The 23,709-nt window shown below is 33.5% G+C and overlaps 1 protein-coding gene and 1 long non-coding RNA gene across 3 annotated transcripts in view; one reads left to right on the forward strand and one right to left on the reverse strand.

Moving 5' to 3' along the window:
- LOC148661669 (uncharacterized) overlaps positions 1-21,310 on the forward strand; it is a 40,218-nt gene extending 18,908 nt beyond the window's left edge. The window contains exon 4 of the long non-coding RNA XR_015939583.1: positions 21,126-21,310. This is a non-coding gene — a long non-coding RNA (uncharacterized LOC148661669). The remainder of the gene's footprint in view (positions 1-21,125) is intronic.
- The window catches only part of sorcs1 (sortilin-related VPS10 domain containing receptor 1), a 237,195-nt gene that overhangs the window by 35,531 nt on the left and 177,955 nt on the right, over positions 1-23,709 (reverse strand). For both annotated transcript variants that reach the window (XR_015939582.1, XM_088635728.1), the window contains exons 4-9: positions 22,189-22,347; positions 17,387-17,460; positions 11,476-11,540; positions 9,802-9,920; positions 7,176-7,265; positions 5,880-6,059 (exon numbers count right to left, since the gene is read on the reverse strand). Coding sequence is in view for 1 of the 2 variants with exons in the window: in XM_088635728.1 (XP_088491854.1) it covers positions 5,880-6,059; positions 7,176-7,265; positions 9,802-9,920; positions 11,476-11,540; positions 17,387-17,460; positions 22,189-22,347 (687 nt within the window). In the remaining variant the exon portion in view is untranslated. The remainder of the gene's footprint in view (positions 1-5,879; positions 6,060-7,175; positions 7,266-9,801; positions 9,921-11,475; positions 11,541-17,386; positions 17,461-22,188; positions 22,348-23,709) is intronic.

The following is a 23,709-nucleotide window of genomic DNA, read 5'->3' on the forward strand; positions in this document are numbered from 1 at the left end:
TCCTTGGTAGAGATCATCTACCAGAAAAGGCCATATTTGTATGGAATATTGGAGGTAAACAATGTGCACCATGGAAATTAAAACTGAGCCAGGGGCATTGCAAACCTGCTGTGAATAACCACAGTGTCCTCAGTGATTACATACGTATGATCTATGCTCACGAAGCATGCCAATAAACCAACTTCACAAAGCTGCTTAATATTAAATGTGCCAGCAACAAGGTGCAATCTCAAGGAGCATTCCAGAGTGTTATCCTCTCTAATATTTGACCAGTGCACTGTAAGTTTCCTGAATAAACAGAAGCTTTTTTCAAAACATTTAAACCAATTACTTATTTCACACATTGAAGCAGGATCCATAGCCAAATAATTATGTTTTGTATTTCTATCTACATTTCAGTGTGAAATTAACCTCTATTTTCTCCAAATGTATAAGCAGAGATATTTATGGGTTTAACTGATAACGCTTTGAAAGTTAATGAAACTTCATTAGTGAAATGCACAGTACTCATTAAAGTAACAGTTACAAATTCCATTCACATTTCTCCATGTCTACAAAAAGTAAAAGTCAGATAGGAAGTTATCCATGAGTTCATGGATTACTTCAAGGGAGAATAATAGTTTTTCGATTGATTTCAGGAGAATACTTTTATTTTATTTAAGAGATAAAAAAAAATGAATCTAAAGAAAAACCCTGCAATTAAAACTCAGTCTAAAAGCAAATTTAGAATTATTATCAATCCATAGAATCCAACAAATTCCATGGAGTTTCAGTAATATAAAGGATGAAAATATATTATTACAACAATTCTTATAGCTATGCAAAGTCAAAAGAAATGTTCTATTTTTGTGTCCTCTAATTAAAGACAAAACTTATAACCTAAAGGATAATATAAGAGCTTAAAATGAAACTTCTCATTTAAAACAGCATGCTGTGTAATCAGCAACTTAATCAAAATACATTTTATGAACGTGATATTTAGAAATTCATATGGGCTTTTGAATAAAACAAGAAACTAATGTTTGTAGAAGGACTGTGACAAATTTTCCTCCAAATAACATCACATCAGTAACTAAAATATATAGTATGAATTTACATCACAACATGTGGTTTATCCATTTAATTAGATTGATAAATCCTCTATCTCATTTGGATCTAGACAAATGAAATTTGTTGAATAAGCTATGTGATTCAACCACAAAACATTAATGTCTTTTTAAATGTGAACAACAATTCACATTTCTTGGGTAAGCCCATTATCTTATGTAAAAATTAAAACTGAGCACCTAAGACTTACACGATGTGCTTTGAATGTAACTAAGGTTTTAGACTTACAGTGTGTGACAAAAAATCAGTTTTGTTATCTTAGTGCAGACAATCCTGTCTTTTAAGGAAATTTGAAATCTGTATTGATGTATTTTCTTCTATGGGAGAGATTGAATTGTTTTAAATGACCCAAAAGCCTCTGATGAAAATAAGAAAAAAAGGTGTAAAATCTCAGAAAAGATTACAAGAGTACTAGGGCTGAAGAGAAAGAAACCAAATATTAAGTACAGTTTAAGTGAACATTCCAGAAACAATAAAAGCCAATTATAGGAACTCACCCAACCACAGTATTTCAAAGGCAAAAGTAAAGTTTTAATAAGCCTTCTTATAAGCTTTCTTTGTAAGAATAAAAAAAGACTTTTTGCTCAACTTCAAGGCTTGGCACTTTGTTAATGGTTCCAAAGTACAAGTATGGTACAATAAGAAAATAAAATGTCATTTTATCTCAGAATATGATATATTCTGTTTTAATTCTGTGTGAAGTGTTTTAATTATAAGTGTTTTGATTCTTATTCTAATAAGAAATAATCAGTGATTACCTTAAGAATGCACTACATGTACAGTATGTGTATACTGTATATGTTATTGCCAGCCCTGGAAACAAGTTTTCAATCTGCCAGAATTCGAACTCCATCTCTCAAAAACTTTCCATGTCTCAAACATGCAGTGAAACAGCACTAAACACCTGTGTGTCAGAGGCGTGATCTTCCTCAGAAAATGAACTTGCTTGAAAAAACAATTCTTCATTGTGTAGAGATTCATTTATGCTTTTAAGAATCAGAACAATTTTACATAAGACATACATGAAATTCATTTTTATTTTATGTTTTTTCGTGTATGTTTTGAGGCAAGACCATGCCCATGTAAATCCCTTAAAATCATTTTTGAACTGTTATCTAGATTTTGTTTGTTTAATCGTATAGTATTGTTTAATAGTAGTTCATTAGTTTATGTCTTCAATGGTCTTCATTTCGAGTAGCACAGTGTTTAGTATTGTTGCCTTTTAGCACTGGAGTCCTGGGTTCAATTCTGGACCTGGGATGTTATCTTTGTGGAGCGTGTACTGTATGTTCTCTCTGTGTTCACGGTGGGTTTTTGCCAGGTGATCCAGTTTCCTTCCGCAGTCCAAAGTCATACTGTTAAGTCAATTAGCTTCTGGGAAAATTGGCCCTCAATGGGTGTGTGAATGTGTGTGCTTGTGTCTGTGTGTGCCTTGTGATGGATTGTTGACCCATCCAAAGTGTATCCCACCTTGTGCCCATTGCCGGGATAGGGTCCAGTTTCTCCTCCACCCTAAATTGAATGAAGTGGTTAGGAAATGGATGACTGGATAGTCTTCATTCTGTTCATGCTTTATTGATTCAATTCTAACATCCATTCACAAAGTACAGGTGCTGATCAGAATGCACATCAAATCATGTTTCACTGGTAAGCACACTGTGGTATACCATGGTGTGCTTTAGCATGTTGACTTTAGTGCTTCACTGCACAAAAAAGATCAATAGATCAATAGATGGTCAATAGATGATTAAGATGCAAGTAAAACAGTAGCTTCATTAAATGTATTTTAATACTTCTTTAAATCCACCTAAGATGGAGTATTAATAAGGACCCGGGTAACAAAAGGACATGTTGGCATTGGAAAATAAATATGTTATTTTATAAAATGTCCATACTTATTTATAAACATAAATATATTTACACAGCATACTTTTGTTGGTAGTAGTAGCTGATAATAAATGCTTTTAAAATAAAAGTTTTTGCTTTGTGGTTGGTTTTGCTATCTCTTGAATGCAGTCTTTGAGGGAGTGCCAAACCATCTCTATTGGATTTTAATCTGGGGATACTCAATACGAATACAAGACATTGATTCTGTGCGTTTCACATCATTGTGCCGAGTGTCTAGATACTGTACTGTACATACCGTATTGCTCCCTGATGTTATTGTTTTTTAAGTAAACAGTACAGGTATGCAGAACAGAAATGACCAATAATAGACCAGTTAAGAAAATACTGAAGTCTGGTTAGTTAATGTCTGTGCTCTGCCTTTCTAGGTTTTTGCCAGTCCCAAAAAATTTAATGAGCGGCACAGGTTCTGATTAGTGCAGGGAAGCACTAATGGATTAATAAACATTTAATACCATAAAGATTGAAGTGACAGCAAAAGTTCTACAATGGGAATTAAACTTGGGAAATTAAATACAAAAATCAAATTACCTAAAATGAATGTATACAGACTAAGAAGTACTGAAGCGCTTATATGCATTTCTACAGTTGGTATAAAAATAACTGTAGAAATCATACATACATACAGTATCTGTATTTTGAATAGTATTTTCTTGTCTCATACTTTAGAAATCAAACTTCAAAACTGATGACTTGATTATAGTTAATATATCTTCACTAATGTCAAAAAGCCAAGTATTTCATTTTTAAGTATCTTTTAATGTCAGTTTTATCAGACTAACATTAATCTGTCCTGAATGTAACATAATAAATTCTGTGCAACTTGTAGTGGATAATTTTTCCTTGTTAGGAAAAACCTAGACAACCAATATCAGAAGAACTGCACAAAGGTATCCATAGCAATTAAGATTTTATCTAAAAAGTATCATTTTACAGAACACCATTTATGAAGACATACAATTTAAAACAAGAGCCCTAACGAAAAACCATAAATATAAATTAATCTAATGTACTGTACTTCTTATATAAAATTGATCTGATTCTTAAAAGCATAAATGAATCTTTCCCTCCATGTATCTATCACAATTACATACAGTAGATATTTTTAAATCTCCCCTTTACTAAAAAGCATATTTTATATGAAGACATTTGCACAAAGCATATTGCAGATGAGGCTGTCCTGATTTGGCTTTGTCAATAGATTCCTCCTCACCTTTCAATGATCAAGAGTGATCAATATAAATCAAGACCTCTTTGGATTCCCAGTGAACTTATGAAAGTATTACAGATGGCTGCTCATTACGGAAGATAAAAGACCCAAAATAATGAGAAGGATGGGAGCAAAAAAAAAAACATACATAAAAATGTCTCAAACACACAAAAAACAGCAATAGTTATGGGCACATTTATTATATGTTTTGCACTATGTCAAGTTAAGCAAGAGGTTTGTAGTAACCCGAAGTCGATAAGATTAATCTGTAAAGCCATCAATACAGGCAAGTGAACACGTTGACAGTGTGGCAGTGGTTGTACAGTATGGACATACTCTTTCTCCTGCATGTCTAAACATTAATATGGGAGACACCACATATTCCCTGGACACTGAGACAGAAAAGAATTTTGAATTTTGAAGTTGAATTAATGTTTTCATATTCATAGAGGACTATGGCATACAGTAGATCTACTGTAGTGAAGAAGAATTGAATAAATGAACTTTCATTTAATGCCTTTTCTATGAAAGTGAAGAGCCCATTCATCTTTGCCCCTTGTCTTACCACATACAATATTCATATGTCACAGTTTTCTATTTGCTATTAAAATGATCTTCCTGCATATTGTATTTTTACTTTCTATGTTTATTCGTAATCACGTTGAATGCTGTACAGCGAAACACTATCCTAAAACCTACCGCATTATTTTTTATTCTGTTAACCTTTGCAAAAAGTCGGAGGTTGAACATTCAGAACCTAATTAGCCCTCTAATAGGGTAATTACTCAAATGTGAAACGAAAATATGGCTTGGGAAAAATAAGGCTAGAAAGATTTGAAACAATTCTGTGTTAGCACAACCCATAAAGTTCTGAAATACATGTGGGAATAGCCACCCAATTAGAATTAGAAGAAACGTTTAACATCACTGCTCAGATTGATAGTGGTTTATTTCTGATCAAGCTATAGAGCCAACTATTGTAAGTGCTGATAGACTGGATAAGACACATTTACTTCACAATTGACAACATTCATTTGCTACTAAGTGTGATGAAATACAAAGATTGTATTTTATTTTATTGATGAAAGAATCCAGAAAAATAACCTTTAATTAATAAGAATAGCCACAGGTATAATCATATTATAATCATACAATTATTCATAAAAAATAAAAAAACAATAATAACACATGGGTTATTGTTATTATCATTATGATTTCAATAAATATTAATATTCATAATTTTGCAAACTGCATACCTACCAAAACTTTAATCACTGGCTACCACTGAAAAGCACCATGAAAATGAAGAAAGCAGTGACTAATAATGCACTATACAGTAGCTCATGAGCGGCATTAAAGTTTAACAGTTTATGGATTCTTCTGAAATTATTGACATTTCATCCCAAAGTCTGCAGTAATAGATGTACAGTAGATCTTGATATTTAGCAATGGAAAAATATTTAAGGATCCTTTGACTTGAAGGAGACAACAACTGTAGTGATGTCATTCAGTGATCTGTAGTATTATCTAGCATGATGCAGCACAGTCATTTGTCAACGTTAACCACAAGAGAAGCTTGATACAAAGCTTCAGTTCAGGGCACATGGATGTGTGTAGATACAATCAGCAAGATTAGCCGGCTTTCAGTGCTACATACCTCATAGAGATCAATCATAATGTTCCCTTCAGGGCCCATGCTGCTCATGACATTCTCCAAGGCCAGGGTGAAGTAAACCCCTCGAGCCTCTGAGACATACAAGTTGTAGGTATCATTCTGATTCCATTCTTGCACGGCAGCTACCACACGGTACTCATCCGTGCTGATAACATGCATATCCTGGAAAGCAACAGCATTCAAGTTATTTACATTAGAGAGAAGCTGCTGGCGGTCCATGCTCTGATACTGTTATATGTTTGGAAACATAAAAAAAGGAATAGTGATGTTACTGTATTTTGTGGGGAAAATATTGCTTTTCTTTGCCTGTGGTTTAATTTCAATACAGTTTTCAGAAGATTACCAAGTAAATTCATCCCCCCAAAAAATTATGTTGGTGAGTATAATATACATAATATGAATTTTAAGCCCAAATGCCATTAAAACTAAGATGTCTGCAATAGTACTCTCCCCCGCTTTGAGTATAAAAACTTGCTGAGATCAGTCACGCTACCCTTCAACACCCAGTCTAATTTGCACCAGTTCCATGAAACTGGATAATCTATTTCAAGATAGACATAATATTCTCATTACCTCTGATTTTTTTCATGTCAGCCCAGCAAGCACTACAGAGCACACGCAGGTGCTTTGCAAATTGCTATCTACCTCAGACTGGGCTCAAGTCACCTGGAACTTATTTCTCTAGTAATCCTTGCAATCTATTTAGGAACCATGCTGATAAAACCCAGGGAGGAAGAATCAGATTGCTATATATTTTGATACTGGAAGTCCTCTATGGAAGTAGCATTAAAAAGAGACATTTTGAGTACAGATTCCTCACCACAGAAGGTTAAAGGGCATGACATTTTGAACTCGAAAATCCTGTAGTTTTCAGGCTACCCTTTTGCTAATGATAGCTGTCTTGACATTTGCATGAAAGGATATCAATAACATGAAGCTCTAAGATTAGACATGCATTACTCATAAATACAGTACATACTGTATAAAATAGATCTATGAATGCAGAACTTAGGTACTCATTGTACTGAACCCTTTTGCAATCTGTAGAAAACTTCACGTTTGTACTGCTCAAAACTAAAAAAAAAAATCTCTATGGAATTAGAAATATATACAGTAACTATATGAAACATATACAATGTTATATTTTTTCTTTTTCTATCCATCTGTTTATATAAACATCATAATATGTTAGACTGAACCAGTGTATATGGATACCATTCATTAAATGAAGATGTTTTTAGTAGGAGAGATTTGTGATTACCAGTTAAAAATTCTTACCTTTGGCAAAGTGTATTTTGGTAGCTTCATTTGTGTAAATGTTTCTCTTTTATAAGATACGTAGTAAACTGACTGGCCTCCTGTTGACACCTGGAATTCAAAACATCAGTTTTTCATTTTATTGCACCTTTATCAAAATGACCTTTAAGTCCACTGAAGCCTTCAGAACCATACAGGGTATGTATTCTAAGAATCTATTTAGTGCTTAAAGCTCCAAATACTGATACTGGATCAACATATTGGAATTGACTGCACAGAATGGAAGTGAATTAAACTTTTTTCTTTGCAAACTATGAATCACAGTGATTCAGTTGGAAGATAAAACTCTGATCAGGCATTTCATAAGTACAGGTATGTATTTAGATCTTGAGAAAAATAATATACAATAATAAATCTGGTTCACATAACTGTAACACACCAATCACCAATAAACCAAATGTAATTTTCATTTTCATATTTTTTTTCAGAAGTGGCAGTAAGCTTACTAATTTACAATACAATTAATAATTAAAATACAAATGCAATTAACTTTAAAAGATTTTCTTCAAGGTTCCAATTTGTCATGTCTTTAAATAGAAGAGGCATCGCATGGGGTTTCTGACACTGGATAGATGGTTCAAAAGACATTCTTCAGAAGGGATTCATGATAAAAAGATTATTTTAAAATTGTTAGGGTTTTGATACTGAAAATCAGTTTAATAAAATAATCAAATTATTGAAACTGAAAAGGGCAATGATATATCATAAAGATCACAGTCATACCTGTGCAATATACAGATTGAGAAAAAATATTTTTCTTGCTTTCTTAGCTTCTGTACCTGTGTACATTTTATCTCTTACAATGAAAGAAGGAGAGATACTATATTCCTAGTAAACTATGGAATAGGTGCTATCAATCAGCTGTCAAAGTCAAGACATTCTACGTTTTCCTATTCACACATTCAGCAGGCATTTTTTCTCCTTCATTGCCTTACACACAAATCAATATTATATCTTCGAACATCCCATAAACACCAAAACCCCTTGGCCCATAATTAAATACAATAATGAAAATACAATGAATACTATTATGGATAAAACAGGGGACATTTTAATTATCAAAAGTGAAATAGGGAAAACAAACTACAAACTGGCTTTAAGCTACAAAACATGACATTATATGATTTATATGCAATGCATCCTCTAATCATTTGTTACCTTTTACTGTATTACAGTTACAACAGTCTTTCTGGTATTATTTTGGCTTATATAGATTATTTTCCAGATACACTCCAAGGTGTAAAGATGGAAGACAACTCCTAATTTTATACAGAACTGAATCTATCCAAAGATAATACAATTATTTTAAAGAGAATCAGAATTTATGACCACTTCACTAGTTAGTGCCATAACAACACCACATTTTGCAAAAGCCTCATAACTCAGGGCAATGTTATATTGCTACCACTAAATTCAAACTAGTAACACAATAATCTCAAGACCATTTTTACTATTTATGAAATTAAATAGTGACTACACCAGTTGTTAACGTGTAATAATTGATGCTCCAGCACTAATGTTCTGACGTGACAATGTAATTCCTACATTTTAATTTGAGAATCTAAAAACAATTATAAAATATTTAATAAATAATTACTTTAGAAGATTAACCACAGCCTTTCTTTCATACCTCTGCCTCCTACTTTAATACTTTTAAAACAGCAAAGAGTGCCTCATTATTGTTGTCATTTTGGATTAATTTTCTGCTTCATATTGTTAGACCCCTAAGTGAATAAATACACATCTACAGGCTATGAGATATCATTTTTAAAGACACACACTACACAGAAGCAGGAATTCATTTTAGATTCATGGCTATTAGTTTTAGTTTTATCATGTGATCCCATTAAGTTTATATGTCTTCAATCAACTTCATATTTATTGAAAGGTTATAATCACTTATTACCAAGTCTTAGCAAAGTTATTCTACCTTATTTAGTCAGAAGTTATTTTATTGCTACACTTTGGAATTTTTAAACACTTATTGAACTAGAGATCTGCTGAAAAATATTATTTTAGCAGAAAATAGACCTCAATGTATTCCAGTAGCTGTTTAGCTGTCTGAAAATAGCAAATGCTTACAATGCAACATTAAAATGTAAATAATTCATAAATAGCATTATTAAAAAAATACAGACAGCATTGACTATTTTCTCTTAATTAAGTAGCAGTGATGACTTAAAAATATTGTGATTTAAAGAGAAGTACAGTATCTAGCTGGAAAATAACTGCCAAAACCCAGAAGCCCTACTTATACTGTATTACATGTTCCATACTCATGCTGGTGTCGGGCTGGTTTGGCTTCTAAATTAAATGATATATTTTTAATGCTCATGCCTTTTTGATAAGACTGGCCTCCCTTGCTGCGGCATTGCCTACTGCTGGATTTAATTTGTAAATTATTGCAACAAAGGCAGCTGCCAGCATGACAACTCTGCTCAATTGGATTGACCTTAAGTGGCTCTGCAGGGGAGTATAGGGTAAAGCACTGACGAACACAGCCTAGGCAGTTCTCTGACATTGAAATTTAAGCTTTTCTAGTCCACAGCTTACTGCCTCCCTCACCTCATACTTGGCAATTACATACCTGAACAAACACATACTCATCCTGAACCACCAGGGAATTGGGGTCAATGTATCCTGGAAACGGTTTGCCTTTGTTGGCCTCTGTGCAGTTTTGAAGTTTGCAGGTGACATATTGGGCTTCTGAAACAGATATCAAATGAATCATCATATTAAGCCAAAGGAGAACAGCTTTCACTGACATTCAATCAGAGACTTACATTAATTGCATCAATGAAGTGACAAAACAGCAGAAGATCATAAAAAACAATGGCTTTTTTTCTTCTAAAATTCTAGGGCAGGAAGTCAAAAAAAGTCCTTTAGCATAAGCTAACAGTTTTTTGAAAACCAGCTGATCAATACCAATGCCCTTATGAAACAAACAACCTCACATTCAGTCGTCAAAATGCTGGTACTGAATCTCTTTCAGCAATATAACATCAGATACATAACCACTAAAGATATTACACCAAGGATTTAAAAATTAGATCAAGCAGCATGGTAAAGCGAGAAACTAACAAATTTCTAACAAAATACAATGTAATTATCATTCCAGTGACAGTATAGTTTAATACAAAGACAGAGTTTCTGAGTACAGAGCAGTTCTTATATTAAATTAGGGCAGTTGATATGGTGGATCATAACATAACCCGCAAATGACTGTTATTCTGCCAATCTACTGCTTATTCCTGGTAAGAGGTAAAGAAACCTGGAATCTATCCTAGAAGCACAAGGTGTAAGCCAAGGCTTTACCAAGTATGCTAGTCTTTTGCAGGGTTGTGAATAAGCACAAGCACATAGGAATACGTTTCATGCAACAATTAACACAGTGCAACTTGCAAGCCCTGCAGGTACCCCAGAAATTTAACCTAGAAATGTAGAACTGTGAGGCAACAACACTAATCAGCACACAACAAATTTTAAAAGGATTAGTATTATTATTTTAAATTTAGAAATTAATTATAATCTCAGTTTACTTCTGAACATCCTGTAATACAGTGAAAATGAGAAACTATGAACACACTTCTCCAACATGTACAGTACATCTGTCGGAGCAATTTGATGAACTGTGTTCAACAGTGCTGACATCATTGAAAGATCCCAGGTACCTGGAAAAGGGTCAACTGTTGCTCAGCAAGCCAAGCAAATCCCAGTTGACTAAAGCTACCCCAACAGCAAAGCAGGAGGTCAACTAGTATATCACCAGTTGATGAATCCCAATCAATCAGCTGATAGAAGGTGGATTACTTTCTGTCACATCTAAATTATGATAATTAGTCTGACTTTTACTCCATCCTGACCAAGTAGTGATCAGAAAGCTTGACAAATCCGCCTCCCTGCCCGCAGTCTATGCAAAATATTCTTGTTGACTATTGTTCTTGGAAAAAGAGAATCAGGCAGTCAGACTAAAAGCAAAGTGCTGTCTGCACCATGACCAATGTTCTTGGCTGCCCTATAATTAGTGAAGCACATAATTTTTTTTCAAGATAATCCCTTCAAGATAATTTTCAAGGTAAATTTATTCAGTCTGAAATCTACATTTAAATATGTAGTCAACTGTCTAAAACTACAAAAACACAACTTTAATTAGGATTCTCTTTGTCACCCTATCTCTGTCTCTCTAGTTTTTGCTCTATAGACATAAACATGAGCAAAACAGAAAGCATTGGAGCTGCAATGGCTGAATGAAATTACTTACGTCCCTCTGAAACAATGGTTTCCAGGTGAATTAGGCCAGGCTCCTTGTCTAAACCCGTTTTTGACCTACCGGTGAAAAAAAATATCAAAAGAATGTTATTTCAAGGTGACGACAGCTCCCTTTACCATAGTACGTATTGTAGTAGTATTCAGAAAACCGGAGTGTCTGTCTTCTGATTTATACTACCACAGATAGTTTCTCTGTTAAGTGCAGGAACACTTAAAATACCATTAATTAAAAGGTAGATGCTGGTCATCAGTACTAAATGAAAAACTAAAACCTTGACCTCTAACTCTGCAGTGGCAGATTAATTACTCATATAAGATATTTGATTATCTACAGTATGCATACCTACTCTACACTGCTTATCAAAACTCTTCTTTTAAATGCAATGAGAAGTTACAATATATGTATTTTCAAAGCATCAACAATGTATTCCAAGTCTCTACTAGTTTTCAATTACCATCAGAATTTCTACTTTTTTTTTGGAAGAAATCAATCTTGTTTTAGCAAACTTTAAGTCATAAAGAATGGAAATTTCAAACGGTTGATCACAAGAGGTCAAGGTAAATACAATTATATACAAATACAGTATATAATTAAATCATTTTCAAGTGTTCTCATCATTAAAATAATTTGATCCTCTATACACATTAGTAAAGTTTAGAGGATTATTTTTGTATTTCATCATATAGATCAGGTAGGATTAACTGTCATTTTAAAACAAAATGGTTTCAGAAGAAGATTACCATAATAGTATGTTTCGCCATACAGAAAGAAAAACTGAGAGAAACGAATCAGACAATTCAAATCTAATACTTTTGTGCAGTGCTGTACTTCTATGTATACCTCATGTATTTGTGTTGGAATAAAATAATTTCTTCGACACTTCTAGAAAGAGAACCAGATCAATATGATGCAATGTATTTTAAAGTAACTCTTGTGCTTTATAATCCACTTTACTTTTTTAACAATGAGCTTTGGTAGCTGTGCACAGTGGGAATGCACATCTTTTAATGGTTGCATCCATGTGCAATCTTGACATTTACTGTTTTTCTAATCTTTTAGTCTGAGAAGGCAACTTCTTTGTATGGTACTGCCTTCAATTTAAACAAAAGACAAAAAAAAACATTCATTTTTATTAAAAGCTTCATTCCAATAAAACCCGCCAAATGTACAGTATCTAAGCCTTTAAATTAGGATAATAAGCTTTTGATTGTTTTTCTTAATCAAATGTACTTCTTCATAAAGAAGTTGTGCTCTCAGCTTAAAGGATTACTGCTATAGCATTTAAGGTGTTTTATTTAATTAATAAAACAGATCACTTTTAATACATTTGAACAACTGCATTGTTAAAACCATACTTTAATTAGAGCAGTGCCACTCATTGCTGCTCATAGAGAGACACAAATCCAGCATGTTTTAAAGATAACCCAAATTCCTCTGTAAAGAACTGGAAAGAGAGTATTTACATACACAATGAAATAATTGATTCCGTTTAGTTGCTAAGAGTTCAAATGGACTGGAAATACAAAGTTCCCTGGGTATTCCAAGGAACTGACAAAGTTATCACTACCTTAGAAATATTCTACAAATAAAAAAAATGTACAAAGAATTACCTAAAGCAATTCTTGGTGCAAAAAAATCTTATTGCAGTTGAACATGCTTGTTCTCCTTTCCCCCTTTTAATTCATAATTGCAGGCTGTGCCTCTGTCACACTATTTGTATTGTTCTGACTTTGTTCTGGGGCTCAAGATGTGGTGGGAACATAAAGGACAGTAATGACGAAGAAAAAAATGAACTCTGGGGTCAGCAATTATGATATAGAAATCTCTATGGAGTTTCAGAACTGAAAGACTGGTTTCTGAGCTGGAGAGGTTACAGAAAACAAGGAAGGAGGAATTTATATCAAGGTAAATGTTCACAATGTTTGCCAGAATTTTAAATACTTTCAAATTTTTCAGTACTTCATAAAAATAATGGTATAAGGAAGTTTTTTAATGTTTTTTTTAGAATGAAGATAAATATTTGATCCAGCCTTCCACATCTTTTGAAGTAAAAAAAGAGCCAGAGATTTTAGCTACAGTGTCCCCAAGTTTATTGTTCAAGGCTGCCCTTGGTTTCTGACAGAACAGCAGAACAGAGCCTTTCGTTAGAATGAGACGCTCATTTATCTGCTCACTAAAAATGCCTACAGGCATTACAGTGCATTCACCAAATCCTCCTTTCTGCTTTTTGATGAAAAATCTCTGTAAGATTAAATATTTATTAAAAAGACTTCAGAATCAGAAAGACAACTTCAACCAAAGTACAAACAAAGAGGGAACTCTGCCTGTTTCAACGAGACAGATAATTAGGACACTTATTGGAAGCATTGGTGGATTAAACTTTGCGGCTGCACCACCTCTTCCTCAATGACCTACTTTTTAGTTTTCTGGAGACTTGGATGCCTAGGCAAGCTACAGTATATGAAGGAACACTGGAGCATTTTTTTGTTGAAACATGTGAAAGGCCTGTGCTACAACACATCTATGCTTTTTAGGCAGAAAAAAGTAACTTTCCTTCACAGAAATGCATCTACCATTTTAATTAACATCTGCTGGACATCTGTTCTGCATCCCATATCCAAATGAATACACATTAATCCCATGTTGTACATTTTGTAAGAGTTTTGAAAGTTTTCATCAATTTAAATTACTAAGGCTTTTACCAAATTTCAAACTCCCCAAACTTTGATAAGGTTCTCTTTTAATGTATGTTACAAATTGCTTGCTGTTATTTAGTTCCAACAGGTTTATTATTTTATATATACAGTATATACTTACAGAATTTTTTTATTGATTTTTTCTGAGTAAACCTGAGATCCAGGAATTACACAATAACATTCTTGATAGTAAATTATATAATGTAAGTCCATGCCTCGGGAAATTCAACTGGATATACATTCTGACTCCTATTCTTAGACTTCCCATTAAAGTCTACATGTGCCATTTCTACAGTACAGTATATACCCATCTCATACAAATTAGACTTGTAACTGAGAGTTGTTGGAAATATATATATATTTATTTTTTTTCTGTTGATTGCAAGTTTGGAAATTCTAAATCAAAACTAATTAGGAAAAATTAAAGTTCATGCCTTTTATCTTTAAAAAAATATACACCTGTTTCACCTTTCTATTGTGGCAACAGTATTCACATTATCTACCCCAGAATGACTATGACTGGTTAAACAAAATGCCATCTTAAGTACAGGATTAGAACTAAAATAAATTTATTTTAAAATACTTTGGTTAAAATTAGCAAGGCTTTTGTTTAAACACTGACCAAAACAAGTGTTCCAGTAAGGAGCTGTAAAGCATTGTGATAGGCTGACAGGAAGGTAGGAGATGATGATTTGGTCATCTTCATTCACCTGCTGTCAGGTGATGGATTGCTAAAAAAAAGGCAAAGCGGCACTACCTCTTCAATATTTCCTGATTTTATTAATTGTGTCTGTTGTCAGGAAGGCGAGATTTCTTACGTTTTTCATCTCTGTGCTGTAATAAAAGTTACAGACTTGCCCTGTTCAGCAGTCTGTAATTGCTTTGTAGTTCAATTCCTTTTATTGGTGGAGTTTCCATCAGGGAATTCAACTTCCAGAGCCTTAGCACTGCAGCTCATATTCCTTATAATAAATCTTATACATGTGCTAAACAAGCAGCCCTCTAGACTCCCACTCTGCAGCTTGTTACGAGTTTGACAGTTCTTCCAGAATTGCTCTACTAGAGCTTTTTAAGAAGTTGAGGCAGCGATGTTATAAATGACTGGGTTTGACAGCTTCAATCCAGCAGACGGGAAACCAGCTATCCATAAAGCTAAAGAAATATGAAGAGAGTAAAAGAAAAAAGCAAAAAAAGGAGCTGCATTTCCAAGTTAAAAATAGATTAGATACTTTTCTAAGCTTTGCTTCAGCTTTCTGAAATACTAGCCAAATATCAACAACAAAAGCAGGGCTACCCTTCGTGGAAAATGCAGCAATGTAGAAATGTGCATTTGTGTAAGACAGACCAATTTTCTGGAGTGAACTTGAGTTTTACTGTTTCTACTGGATGTATTAAACATTATGAGAGGTAAAGATCAGCTGTTCAGCTGATGTTCTTGAAATTGTGCCAGAATTGCAAAGCACTGCTGGCACAAGACACTATTAAAACAATAAGCAGCTTAAAAACAAGAAAGCACAAAGATAATCACGAAGAATCACTAATGATCACGAAGAAATCATACATTAACACTTGCATCTTTGCAGGAACAACTTATTCCTCTGCCTTTTAATAAGCAAATGTGGTACAAATTATATTTGAAAAAACATCGATAAATCATTTTTGGAGCAGCAGATGTACTCTGGAATGGCCTACTGTATATTCACTATGCAGGAGGATATGACAAGTAGTTTTACTTCCACAAAAATGAAAACAATATTCTGAGAAGACAGAAGAAAAACTATTTCTGCATATCATTCTTTCCCATGCATAATACTGGGAGCTCTTCTGCCAGGTCTCAATAGCCTTGGATGATGTACAGTAGGTTGAGTGTGTTGATTGACTCAAGAAATAGATAATACAAAATTATGACTTATTATTATGAAAAACATAAATCTATAAAGGGAACAATGTAACCTTTGTATAATTTATTTGGAAAGACAAGGTTATCATGTGATTAATTTCCAATTTTGAAAATGTTATAGTTTTCTCAAGCCTATTTGTGTGGACTTCACAAAATAATTTAAATAAGTCATTGTAATAGCCCAGAAATAATCTGCCACGTTGTAATTGATTAGTGGTAGTGTAAAATTACAATTTTAAGAAAAATATGCTGGCATTAGAGCATGCAATGTTCAGCTCTAATGGGTTCATTCATTAAGAGAGTCATAATCATCTGTACAGGCAATTACCTGTAAAACACCAGTGCATAATGTTCCAGCCTGAATCAAGGATATACTCACAAAAAAAAAATCACAAGAGGTATTTAAAGTAATAAAGTATAATAACATTCTGCCATTGTTTAATCTGTAATAGCTTATTTTTTTCAAAGTAAGAAGTGTTTTATCTTATTTACAGGTATTGCTTTCTGAGCATGTATATTTTTCTATATACTTTTTACTAAAATGTGTGTGCCAGAAATGCATGAAACAATTAAAGTATATACTGTCACACTATAAAAATAGATAGCAGAACATGTTCTTACACATCTGAACTGTGCCACACTTGTTGTTTCTGTTTTAAAAATAAAAGACTTCAGGAAACATACAGTATACCCATGTGCATCAGTCTTAAAGTTGCTACAGTATGTCTTGTTAACCTTCTGACTATTTCAAACAATGTTTTTGTTACAGCTTCCCTGCAGGTCACCTATTATTGTAGGCTGCATTATTGGACTTGCTACCCTCTGGTGGACAAATAGGGAACTACATTTCAGTAATTTCAGTCGTTGCATTCATACAGTACCTTACCCATTCTGGTACCCGAAACTCAGTGCCATTGAGTCACTACTCCACATTCGATTTTAGCACAGTATCCATTTTTATTTGACACTATTTGCCTTTAATACATATCTGTCAAATTCAGTTACTTCAAATAAATGTTTTTCTGCTGCTTTCTTAATTTCTATTCACAGACATTATTTAACAAATCACCTTGAAATTGATCACAATCAAATTGTGCTAAATCCTTAGATATGGTTTAGTTAAAGGTTACCTATAAAGTCTGTTGGACTGGGTTTATGCAGCAGAAGGCGGAGCATGAATGACAAAAATTGATTTTTTTTAAACCTGGAGAAAAGAGGGCCAGGATATGGAATTATAAATTACAGGATCTCAACATGCATTTATTTTTCTCCTGAGCAACCAGCACTTTAAGATTTTATTTCATACCAGTAGAATCGGTTAGGGGTCACTCTTTCATGGACCAGCTGCCACCGCCTCCCGAACTCCACGGAGCTGTAGAGCTGAGGAACAAAGACAAAGACTATTAGAAACATAGTCCAGTATAAATATTTGTTACAAAATACAAAATATGAGTTTAATGTCATTAGATGAACTTTGTCTGTACAGAGCATGTTTGCTTATTTTGTACATTTCTGATTTTCAGTTGACCTGTTTTCTCAGAAGCCAATTAACTTATCAGTCTTGCATATCTTGGGACAGTGGGAAGGAACCCAAACAAACACAAGGAGAACATACAAATTCCACTGAGAACTGAACCCAAGGCATCTGCACTGCAAAGCAGCAGTGCTAACCACTGTATCATTTTTATTTCCATAATTATACAATATTTTCTTGCTGCAAATGTGATACTTTTCTTACGAGGCATTATTTAATGCTAAAACACCGCATAAAGAAATTAAAGAAATCTCCCAACGACAGTACTCTACATTACAGTATATGTTGAGCGCATTGAAAACAATTACTAAGAAAAAAATAGGAAGATGATACATTCTTTTTTCTATTATGGCTACTAATTCACAATTAACTTCTTAAAAAGTTAAAACAGTTGTAGTGGGGTTGTGATTCCACAATATTTTGAGAAAATCCTTTTGAGGGAGAAATTAAACTACACATGTATAGAAATTAATCTGCATTCTGTAAAATGAATGAACATTACGACTTTGCTTATAGCTTTAAAAACTGCAAACACTGAATTCTATTTTGGGCAGCAACAACAACAAAAATGAATTCACGAGGAATGACAACACCCAAGATGAAAGCATCATGGAGCGAAATTGTGGTTTAACCCGCTTGGCTGAGGGAGAGGAATGGATTGTCTGGAGCATTTACTAATTACTGACAGCTGAGTCTGATTGAGCTTGGTTGTTGTCGTCTCTTTTGTTATAAACTCCATTAAATAACATAACACCGGCAGGTTAATGAGTGTTTTTAGTTAATAATTAGCTTGTATTATATTACAGGCATTCAAAAGATTCAGAAGCAACAAGTCTCACCTGAAGAAAATAAGGCCTCTGTGGGATTGTCTAGCTATACAGTACATTTAAAAAACTGCAGGGAGAAACTATTTTTTTTTATTTTGAACGCCTTTGTAAGCGATTTACTCCATGATATTTCAAGCATAAGACACCCAAATCTGGAGGCTGAAAGGATAAAAAGAGCTGCAATATAAAGAACCTGCAAAATGGAAAGGATATCCCAAGAAAATCATTCAATATCTAATTCCTGATCCTGACAGATCCTGGTGAGTAGGTAAGAGACAATAGAAGCACAGGACATCTACAAGCACACTAATACTTCAAAATACAGCGAGTCAAAAAAGCAATGATTTTGTCTTGATCTTTTGTATAAACAAAAAAAAATCTTTCCAAAGCAAAAGATGCATCAAGGATATTACACTTCACAGAAATGTGAATGAAATGAATTTTTTTAAAAAAGTTTGATTTCACATCCATGCCTAGGTTTCCTCAATGAAGGGCTTTTGTGAAAAAGAATACAGTACAGTAGTTTGTATGTCCTCCTTCTTTGATGTGAGAATGCTTCAAGTTTGTAATTGCAGTCACTGCAGTTATTTATCTTCTTAGGTAAATTTGGAAAATAACTATAACCAATGGGAATAAGTGAAACAAGAAGAAATATTTCTATTTAAAGCAGCTAATTTCCTGGATAATTGGTAGTGAATGGTTTTAGGGGGTCAATCATACTGTAGGTTGAACAGCTAAATTCCTGCTTAAATAGATTTAGCAACATATGGAAAAATGTGTAAATCACAAACCGTTGACATCACCTGCTTCTAAAGTTAATTTAATTCCTGTATGGAGTTAATCTCATGAAAACAACACTACCATCTGTTAGCTTGATCTTGTCAGATTTTTAAGCTAAAAAAAGATAAGCCTGGCCAATACTGTGTTGGGTGCTTACAGATGCTGTATGTGCTGCAAGTAGTATTTGTGAAAAAGGAGGTAGAGATCTTCACTCTGCAAGAGTATTTCTAAACCAATGCCCACACAAGGATATAGTGCTGGGATTTTGTCATTTGGAAGAGAAATTAAATTGAGGATATGACTGCTTGGTCATTAATGATTGCATGGTACTTTTCAAAAGAAAAGGGGTGTTAAACCTGTTGTCCTGGTTAAATTCCTATGTTCCTTCAGGAAGGTAGGCCTTTCTAAAGTGGACCCTCAGTTCAATTGGTTAAGGAGTTTCTCACTTTCTCTTTTGGATTGTTGGCACACGTCACCCAGATGGGCAGTTCGCTTCAGAGTGAATGAAGTGGGTCTACTTCTTTGTGTGAAATATTTGGGGATCCTTTAGAAATGTAGGAAATTTCTTCCTTAAGATTCTTATGATTTGCTTGCTACATCAGAAATGTTTACCATCTAATTCAGACCAGCAGGAATCCTTTTGAACTGTCCCAGAATAGCTTGACTGAATATACTGTAAAAGTATATACAGTACTTACAGTATATACTGTTATATACAGTATAGACCAGCTATTATACATTGAAACCCTATTGCCCATGAACCTCAGTCCAATACTAAACAGTTATTATTTTTACTTTCATTCTGACACAAACAGATGTGCAGCTCCAGATCTGATATTAACAAGAGAGGAGATAAGGCTAGGTCTACTCTATATCAATCATTGGCTTTGACATTTTCTGACTAGTTTACTCCTAGTTAGTGATCAAAGTCTGATTTGACAACTACTGTATGAGCACAGCCCTACAAAGGAGGTACCAGGATTCTGTAATATAAAGGCCCAAACCAATTTTCTAAGCAAACAGCTGTACAACATATAACAACTCAATACTAGTTTATGAATGTAATTTTGTAACATAGCAAAGTTGTAACCTTTAGTCTTCTACAAATTAGTCCTAATGTGAGTTAAATGAAGCTTAGCCAGCCTATTACATTTGCTGTTTTCAATTTGTAGCAAAGATGAGGAGAAAAAACTAAATAACATCACATATAGTATTATATATCACTGCTTTGGTTCCAGTGATATAATTAAGTTTGCATATGAATTCAAAAGTAGAGAAAGGTATTTAAAATATTAAAAAGTAGACATATGCACCACAAGAGTGGTAACATAAAATTAAATATGGTAACAGCATATAGAAACCACAACGTTACAAATCAATACAGTATATCTACACAAAGACATGTCTATTTTGAAGATATCATCTACTCTACTCCTCCTGAAGCAAAAAAAAAATGCTTATCAAATAACGAGAATGACAGAAACAGTGTCATTTATATTACACTGATTTAAACTGAGAAAGGAATATAATCTATTTTCTTCTGAATTTCTGCTTGCTATGCAACCCATTTTATGTAACTTTAAAACTACAAAATAAAAAGAAACATATCAATATGGTGTGCCAGACATAATGTCTTCACTGAACCTTTCAGACTTAAAAGAAGCACAAAGTATAGTGTGGAAAATGATGAAATTGTTAAAAGGATTATTAGAAGTAATTCAGTACAGAAAAAAATACTACAAGGCACTTTTAAGATATCCTCAGTCACTTATCTGAAACTAGGTTCTGAAATATGATTTCATTTCAATTAAATAAAGGATAGAGAATGCTACAGGAGGCATTTAGTTCTAAAAGACTGTCACTCAAGCGGTCTTATATAATGTCTACTTCTCTGATCTTTCCAGAAGCAATAAGGGCTGTTTCCGAGGTTCTTACTGACATCAAAGAAGCTTTGGTGACTGAAGTGGAGAGGATTGCTTGAGTTACCTGAGATCAACAAAGGCACTGATTGAAATCCTCTCAGCAAAATGATCACAAGTCTTTTGGAAAGGATAGGGCAATAATGCACTCATCACAAAAGACAATTAAATTAAAGTAGTTTGTCATACAGGTTTCATTTTGACTTATTGTGTGTCTTTTTACTACGGCCTGGCAGCAAATACCACTTTTCAAAACCAAGCTTTAACAAGATGTGCTGCACAGAGCAGTAAATTTAACATTAGGCAGGTACTTTGAACCCTTGTTGTTGAAGAAGTGTGGGTTCTACTGGACCCACTAACCTCTTCATATGTTATTACATTTCAGATGAAGCCATCATTTTAGGACCTGACAAATTTGAAGTTGAGTTACAAAGGAGAAACTGTCAGTCTAAATGAATCATTAACAAGAGAGAAATACTGAAGAATTAATTTACACTAGGATAATACACTAAATAAAGTATAGATCACGCACATTTGTAGTATGTTTTAAGCTTAGCAAACACTGTAATTTAACATTTCAAGAAAGTAGTAAATTTAGATAACTTAAAAGTACTTGAGAACTCAGACTCATTGTACACTGTTTGGAATAACATAAGATGGAAGGCAGTGGACAAAATAAAACTTCACATCTTTTTCTTTCTAACCGTGCATCTGCATTGCCTGTACATATTTTGCAAAAATAATAATCAATGGAATAATTCTCCCTGGATGTCAGTATATTTTATTCCTAGCTTATTTGATAAACAAGCACAGGGTTACATAATTAAATGCTTTGCCTGTCTAAAAAAATATGTGAAAATAGGTAAAAAATGTTCTAATAATACATACAGTAAATGTTAAAGATCACTCCAAATGATCTTGGGATGTCATTTGCACAGAAAATAATGAGACTGGCAATCTTTTGTTCAGGATCTGAAATACAGGTTGCCTTGTTTGAGAGCTTATCAGACATTGCTTTGACACTGCAAAGCTGATTGACATTTCTCACCTTTTGGTCATGGCTGTATGCCAAAATCCAGTCCTCTTGCTCGGGATGAAACAACAAGCTCAAAATGTAGAAATTCAGGCGGTACTTCTGATAGGTGGCCCCTTCATCTGAACTGATGAGCAAGCTGTTTTCAATCTCTGGGTCAGTCAGCAGCATTATCTGAAAGGGATACCATAAAAGACACCATGAATTCAAGGAAAGCACAATAAGCTATTTCTTTGACTATACAATTTAAAATTCTGTTTGGCTGCAAAACCATATTATTCCTATGGAAAACAGCATTATGTGTGATTTTATTCATAACAGAATATACAGAATCTAAGGATTCAAGAAATGTGGGTAAAATAATATAAACAAGAATGAAATCAACAAACTTTGCATGACAACAAAATGTACAGTATAGCAAAATATAGCAAAATGTTTTTTAACTGATTAGTCTTTTTACACAAACTATAAATTAAGCAGACTCAGGGAAAAATCTTTCTACAAGATAATACCATATGGCTGTGAGTTACTCCACCAAACTGTGGTGTCTTTTCTGTTGCTTTCTTCTTTTTTCTCTTAAAATAATGTTGAATACAGTAAACAAAGCATTTTAACTACATAAAATGTTAAAGAATGAGAAAGAAGGTAAAACTAATAGTCATTTAATACACTAGTGACTAGTGTATTTAAATACATTAATGTAATTTAAACACAAGGGGCACCAAGAAAGGCTAAACTGTCACAATACTTTCAGCAGTTATAGCTGAAATGATAAAAGGAATGGATTATGTCTGTATCTGCAGTATATGTTGTTGTATAAGTACTATATATATCTACATGTTTTTATATGTTAATTGTTCATGTGATAATACAGGCTTAAATCTCTCTTAAGCTATTGGTTAGCAAAAAAAATCAATGTTTTTGGTATAGGATAAGCAAATTCCAATCAATATGCCATTCAATAAAATACATTCTAACCTGCAATGAAATTTAATTTACTCACCTACATATCGTGATAATCTTTAAAAAGGTAAAAATGATTGATTAGCTGAAAGAACTACTTTATTTGCTTTTAGTTACTTTAAAGCATGCAGGGCCTGACCATAAACTGATGTGGCAAAAAAAAAACATTGGAGCAAACACTTAAAACATGTATTATGATTATCATTTAGATGAGTTCAAACATGTTTTGACATTATACAGAACAACATTCAGGCTAACTCTGACCCTCATTCAAATAAGTTAAACACAACATCTCTAAAAAGAATGACTTGTTAATTACAGTACGTTGTTCTTTTAGCAAATATCACATCTTCATTCTGATGATCCTTCTTTCTATCTCTCTTTGTGCAGTTACTGTATTTGTACTAATGTATTTATAATTATTGATGTATTATTTCTGTGTTTTCCATCTTAATTACACACAATTACAACATAGTGCCTTGCTAACAGTGTAAACGTGGGTAAACAAAATTCTTCTTTGTTCAATAAGCATGAAGTATTCCAGTTTCTAACAAAATGAAAAAAAGAAAACTA

This window comes from Lepisosteus platostomus, chromosome 6 (genome assembly GCF_059453375.1).
Source record: "Lepisosteus platostomus isolate fLepPlt1 chromosome 6, fLepPlt1.hap1, whole genome shotgun sequence".
NCBI lineage: Eukaryota > Metazoa > Chordata > Actinopteri > Semionotiformes > Lepisosteidae > Lepisosteus > Lepisosteus platostomus.